Consider the following 7500-nt stretch of genomic DNA (forward strand, 5'->3'; position numbering starts at 1 on the left):
TGATTAATATTTAAAAATGGCATTTAGTAAAAGCATTACGAAACATGTGTTTATTTAGTTCATCAGGGACGTATACCACACGTGTACGTCCCTGCTTCATGTAACCTTTTCATTTGAAAACACAAAGATCGTTCGATATGAATGTGACGTCATTGCGAAAATTCGACGTACGCTAAACATAAACATCCGAATAGTTTAATTTCAAATAAGTTCTGCCATGATCAGTTAATTCTGTGATTAAAATTTAAAAAAAGTTAAACACAGTTTATGTGCCTTTTGTAAGAGAATAACCGTGTGCAATGCCTTTTTTAAGTCATTATCCATGCCCCTCTGACATTCCAGATTAAACCACTACATGTTGTGTTGCTAGCAATGTAGGATCTGAATTCATTGTTACTTAAATGATATATCCCACTTGAGAAAATAATTTCATAATTCCAAATTTCGTTCCTTGTAGCTTAACCAATATGTTTACTCTTTAGAAAATAATGTTATTCTGAATTTCCATCTATTTAAATCACAAATATTTCTACCCTTCAGAGAAGCAGCACTTCCATCTATGATCAGTATTTCTAGCTGTCACTGACCATCACGTGGAATAATTTCTGGTTGTTTACATAAAGTGTCTTAAAGATGATTTCCACATGTTTACATCTATGTTAATTGTTTTTGATAAATCGTTCACTGATATGACTACCATACAGAGAAGCAGCCACTCCCACCCACCTCCAGCTATGACAAGTACTTCAAGCTGTCACTGTCGGGCAAGGAGCTGACCTTCACCATACCCGACGTGAAAACACCTGTAATGGCGGACAGTATAGCCGAGTATGATCTCTACCAGGACCTCACGGATGACAGGCTTTTCTCCATCAATATCAGCCACAAGTTTGACCATCGAGTGGTGAACTTCACTGTGAAAGGAAAGGAGCTGGAAAAAACAAGTAGGACTTCATTTTTTTCGAATATTGCAAGGTCGTGTTTCCTTCTATTTATATCTGAATTCAAGCTTTTCATTTTTGCATCATTAAACTTGTGTAAATTGACGCGACTGTGAATATTATCTTAATTGATATTCCACACTTTGCTGTTTTAATAAAAATGAGTGTTATTTCAAGTTACGCATACGAATATTTGACGTTCAATAACATGTGTTGAAACAATGATAATCTTTATTTAAATATTTTTACAAAGAAATTGAGTATGCATGTATAACTGTATACATCCATTTGTTATTTCATTCAGAACTTTATCGGATTTAAACAGGCTGGCTGCATTTATTTAGAATGGTCCATGCGGGAGCGAGTGTTTCGATGGCATAGACGGGGGTCGTGTATATAAATTGACAATTTCCGCATAGACAAACACGTCACGTCTATGCGGCGACACGCCAATGCAATTTCACATTCATGTCAGTGCAGGTTTCCGTAGGGCGATACGTTAATGGCTAAATGTTTCACCATGCTTTAATGTTTAGCACTCATAGCTAAATACTTTTCCTGAGATCCCTGTAAAATACGCGTTTTCACCGACTACATATTATGTGACCAATCGCAAGACGTTGTGCTAATCAAATGTCGTCCATAACATACAAGTACTTCACAACAATACATACCTTAAATAATTCATACAATTATTTGGGTCACAACATATTTTTGAAAAAGCTCGTCTGCCCAGACCGTCCAGAAATTGTTTAATAAAATAATATACACAATGTTAACTTGTGCCACACCTATGTATTACTAATTTTTGGTTCGCTGCTTCTTGCAGATACGATTGAGATATTAAAGGCTCCTAATGCCACATACGATGTTGGGCCCAATATGAAGATTGTCATTGCCATAGATGTCATCACGAACCCAAACTGGCAGCACCAGATTAGCTACAAATGGTTCTGGTACTTGCCAGTTACCACGGCGACCGGTGACCAGATTATAGGTCAGTGTAGTCAGGTCAACAACACGTTCATTTTGAACCCTAAACAATTGTTACAAAAGGTTTTTTTAACTGATCCTTAATGGTAGGAGGTACTTAATATCATTTGAAAAGTGTACACAAATCGGACTACTGGGAAGTTTTGTTTATGCAAGTATTGACTCACATTTAATGATATGTGTGTCTATGCTTAGGTTTTGGGGGGCAAATAATTAATTAACCCTCTCCCACTCAGAAGGACAATGAAAATGGCTGTTTGCAATTAGTATAAAGCTATAACTGCCTGAGAGTAACTTGAAGTCGGTTACGGCTTTATGTTGTTTGCTGCTCATGAGTTTTAAATGGTTGGAAACAAAACCTTTGAAACTTGAATCCAATAAATTTAACTTTCTAAGGGACTACACATGCGTCAAAATATGCATCCAAGTGGTAAAGGATCATCAAACTCGGTATCCCAGAACTTTTCTAGACTGTTATTTCTGTCATCTACAATTTTGAATAGCTTGCAACAGACTTCACCCTGTGGAAAGTGCCGATCACATAAAAAACATATATAATGCTTAAAGGTAAAGGTCATGCTTAGAGGTTAAAGGTGAAATAAAAGATGATTATACAAAACATGTATGGGCTTCATCATTTATTGGGAAATTATAATTTTATTTCCCACACATTTTCACTGTTGGTTATGACATGTTGTGGTGTTGTATCAAGGCCTAATCAACTGGCGCCCCGCCATGCCTAAGTTTTCGGAGTGACACTCTACCCCTTGCAAAGCCCATTAGCGCGATGTGCCATTTTATCTAGATCCCTATGTTTAAAGTCTTATCTGATTTTACAATCGTTTGTTATCTCGGTGTCCCGAAAACATGCATATTAATGCATGACTGCGTATGACGCAATGAAAGAGGGCCTATGACCCGAAAAGTGCTGTAAAAATCAATATTCACCCCGTAGCATTTAGTTGCGCGAGTTGGTATAAGCTCCAAATATGATGTGTTAACCCTGCCTACAGCATTGTTGTGATGCATCTGTCATTCTGATTGGCTAAGCGGCATTATCAATAGAAACCAATCAGAAAAAGCAGTTTGTTCTTAATAAAACGGCGTGGGTTTTGTGTAAACGAATTAATGATAGTCACTCACGTTTCTTAACGACAAACTTCGACGACCCAAATTTTTGGCACAGACTATTTATCTGATTTATCTGCGACTTTACGTAGTGTTATTCAAACTAAAATGATCCGACATCTTTTTGTTTATATCAGAATAGTCGTAAGACGCAAGGTCGTAACGGTATAGATTGTAATTACTTAGAGTTTAGACGAGTTTCGAATACTGTATTAAACAAGTCAAACCCACGCAAATTTTAAAGAACTCTTATTTACATGTTTAGCAATTTTAGCTCATCTATTTTTTGGAAAAAAATGAGCTATTGTCTTCACATGAACGTCGGCGTCTGCGTCGGCGGAGGCGTCTACGTCTGCGTCTGCTCGGCGTCATGTTAAGTTTTGTGTTTAGGTGCATTTTTCTCATGAAGTATCCATGCTACTGCATTCAAACTTAGTACTCTTACTAACTGTTATGAGTGGACTGGGCAGGCAAAGTAAAGTTGTCATTTAAACGGAATTATGACCCTTTTTTTACTAAGTAACTTTAAATATATTTTTTTAGATCATCTTTACTTCTAAAGTATCAAGGCTATCGCTTTCAAACTTTAACTACTTTCATACTTCCATGGGGGTACTGTACCTGAAAAGTTGAATTTTACCTTGACCTTTAAATGACCTTGGCTCTCATGGTCAATTTATTAAATTTTGCTAAAATTGCCATACCTTCTTTATTTATTGATTCATACTTTGACAAAACAACAATAACCGGACATACCACAATAGACTCCACCCAAACCATCCCCCATGCTCCATGCAAGAATCCCTTACACCAAAAATGATTTTTTCCCCATGTTTTTCTTATTTTTGAAAGATCATCTAATAAATGACTATAACCTCACACTATACCACCCTCTCAACCCCCCGACCACTTCGACCCACCAACATAAATACTGTTTCTTTTTTAAACTATATTCTTTATTGTATTTTTAAAGGACATTTTAACCATTTCACCCAAGAATCCCCCCCACCTAAAAGATGATTTTTTCAGTGTGTTTCTTATTTGTGGAAGATAATGTAATAAATAACCACACCCCACACTATACATCCCTCTCCATTCCCACACCTCATTCCTTTTTAATTGAAGTTTTGAGATAGGTCCTTTAAATTTAAAAACAAAACAATGAGCAGTCTGCACCCGCTAGGCGGTGCTCTTGTTTTATTATGTAATGACTACCTATTTCATGACTGGCAAACCGGCATATACATGAACCGCCGTTTGTTTAACTCTCATTGTCACGAGGGGCACGCGGGTATCTAACGCTGATTGAAACTTTCTTTGTTCAATGCTTCATTACTTTATGAATACTGACATGATCAATAGTTAAACATGGCATTTAGTAAAGGCATTACTAAACATGTGTTAATTTGTTCATTCAGGGACGTATACCAACACATGTACGTCCCTGGTTCATGCAACCTTTTCATTTGAAAACGACAAGAGCGTTCGACATGAATGTGATGTCATTGCAAAAACTCGACGTACGCTTAACATAAACATCCGGACAGTTTAATTTCAAATAAGTTCTGCCATGATCAGTTAAAGCTGTGATTAAAAGTTTTTAAAAGCTGAACACATCTTATGTGTCTTCTGTAAGAGAATCGACGTGTGCAATGCCCTTTTGTAGCCATTCGCCATGCCCCTCTGCCCTTCTAGATTAAACACTACATGATGTGTTACTAGCACTGTAGGATTCTGAATTTCATTGTTACTTAAATGATATATCTCACTTGAGAAAATAATTTCATAATTCCAAATTTCGTTCTTCGTAGCTTAACCAATACTGTTACTCTTAAGAAAAGAATGTGATTCTGAATTTCCATCTATGTAAAGCACCAATATTTCTACCCTTCAGATGAGCAGCACTTCCATCTTTGATCAGTATTTATAGCTGTCACTGACCATCGAGTGGAATAATTTCTGGTTGTTTACATATAGTGGCTTAAAGATGATTTCTTCATGTATACATCTATATTAATTGTTTTTGATAAATCGCTATGTTCATTGAATATTACTCACTGATATAACTACCTTACAGAGAAGCAGCCACTCCCACCCACCTCCAGCTATGAAAAGTACTTCAAGCTGTCACTGTCGGGCAAGGAGCTGACCTTCACCATACCCGACGTGAAAACACCTGTAAAGGCGGACAATACGGCCGAGTATGATCTCTACCAGGACCTCACGGATGACAGGCTCTTCTCCATCAATATCAGCCACAAGTTTGACTATCGAGTGGTGAACTTCACTGTAAAAGGAAAGGAGCTGGAAAAAACAAGTAGGACTTAATTTTTTTCGAATATTGCACGGTTGTATTTCATCCTCCTTATATCTGAATTCCAGCTTTTCATTTTTTGCATCATTAAACTTGTGTTAATTGACGCGACTATGAATATAATCTTATTTGATATTCCACACTTTGCTATTTTAATAAAAATTAGTGTTATTTCAAGTTACGCATACGAATATTTGACGTTGAAATAACATGTGTTGAACAATGATAATCTTTATTAAAATATTTTCACAAAGAACTTGAGTATGCATGTATATCTGTATACATCCATTTGTTATTTCATTCAGAACTTTATCGGATTTAAACTTTGTGGCTGGAATGCATTAATTTAGAATGGTCTATGCGGAGCGAGTGTTCGATGGCATAGACGGGGTCGTGTATATGAATTGACAATTTCCGCATAGACAAACACGTCACGTCTATGCGGTGACAGGCCAATGCGGTTTCACATCCATGTCAGTGCAGGTTTCCGTAGGGCGATACGTTAATGGCTACATGTTTCACCATGCTTTTATGTATAAAACTCATAGATAAATACTTTTCCTGAGATCCCTGTAAAATAAGCGTATTCATCGACTACATATTATGTGACCAATCGCAAGACGTTGTGATAATCAGATGTCTTCCATAACATACAAGTACTTCACAACAATACATACCTTGAATGATTTATACAATTATTTGGGTCGCAACATATTTTTTAAAAAGCTCGTCTGTCCAGACCGTGCAGAAATCGTTTAATAAAATAATATATACTCAATTTTACCTTGTGTCACACCTATGTATAACTCAATTGTTTCGCTTGAATTGGTTTTAAGTCAATGTGGTTGTTATTTTTGGTGTTTTGTATTTCATGAGCAATTGTAAAAACAAAAGAGCTTTTATTTATTTTAGCTCGATTTCATCGAAAGCCTAAGGCTTATGGAAACGCTCTCGTGTCCGTTTTCTGATTCTTTAACGATAATAAACGTGGTATTGTTTTGGTACATTTAGTGCTAAAAGTTGAATATAATATACTTACACTTAAGATTACAGACTATTTCATGAAATTATTCAAGAAGGTTTGAACGACGATCAGTTATACTTCGAAATACTTTACTTATAGACATCGATTTAACGTTTTCAAATGCATGGAACTAACAAAAGGTTACCGCTGTAAACCTCATCATCGCTTGATGTTAACCTTCCAATAATATTTGTAAAGCAACAGTATACCTTTTGTATATATACGTACTTCAACAAAGAGAAAAACGTCAATAAATGCTCAATACTTATATGAACTGCGGTTTAATCATGCATTGTATGGAATAGTGAGCACCTGTTTAGAATAAAACATAGTGGATGTAAATAAGAATGTTTATGTTGAGTTTCAGAATTACTATGTATAAAGTAAAATGTGTTTACCCATTGTTTTCGTTAAAAAATGTCTTTACATTAACATACCTTACTTATTTATTTTGAAGTGGACTAAAGACAATCTGTTCCGATGATCATGACTTCATGGGTTAATAACGTAATATTTATTTACGATTTGTACTGCCTTTAAAAAAACGATCGCTTATCTAGCAATTAAATTGTAGTATCCATGTAATAGTGCAATTATTGGCAACAACCATCAGTGTAACCCGTTCAAGGTCATATTGTGACAATCCGCTGTAAACAAGATTAAACTATATTTTGTCGAAGTGTTCGATTTGAAACGTATGCCGGCAATCTATGGCCTGGTGAATATATAAATGTCCCGGATAAGGTCATTACGCTCAGTCTAGTTCCATCTGAAAAAGAAAATGTCTACCACATTGTGTCGTTATAAGTATGATATAAATGTATGATCCTAGCGATTGCATTAAAATGAACGAGTGAACGAGAAGTTAATTGAACCATGTCCGTCACACAAGATTAATGCTCTGTACTATCGACTTTTTTAGACTAAATTATCGTTGTTTATTGACTTTGTATCAAATTGTACAAAACGCTTTAAGATAACAAATTCGTATGGATATGTAAGGTTGTGTGTTCGTGCCTATGCGAATTCGTTATTATTTGGCCGGAATAAAAATTGATTCACATCTTAATAGCGACGTACGTTGATTGATCGTCGTGTAG

The 7500-nt window shown here is 35.9% G+C and overlaps 1 protein-coding gene across 1 annotated transcript in view; it reads left to right on the forward strand.

The window, feature by feature from the left end:
* The window catches only part of LOC127862710 (uncharacterized), a 44107-nt gene that overhangs the window by 34423 nt on the left and 2184 nt on the right, over positions 1-7500 (forward strand). The window contains exons 2-4 of the mRNA XM_052401970.1: positions 705-944; positions 1771-1938; positions 5140-5379. Of these exons, the coding sequence (XP_052257930.1) occupies positions 705-944; positions 1771-1938; positions 5140-5379 (648 nt within the window). The remainder of the gene's footprint in view (positions 1-704; positions 945-1770; positions 1939-5139; positions 5380-7500) is intronic.

This window comes from Dreissena polymorpha, chromosome 16 (genome assembly GCF_020536995.1).
Source record: "Dreissena polymorpha isolate Duluth1 chromosome 16, UMN_Dpol_1.0, whole genome shotgun sequence".
In the NCBI taxonomy this organism is placed as follows: Eukaryota; Metazoa; Mollusca; class Bivalvia; order Myida; family Dreissenidae; genus Dreissena; species Dreissena polymorpha.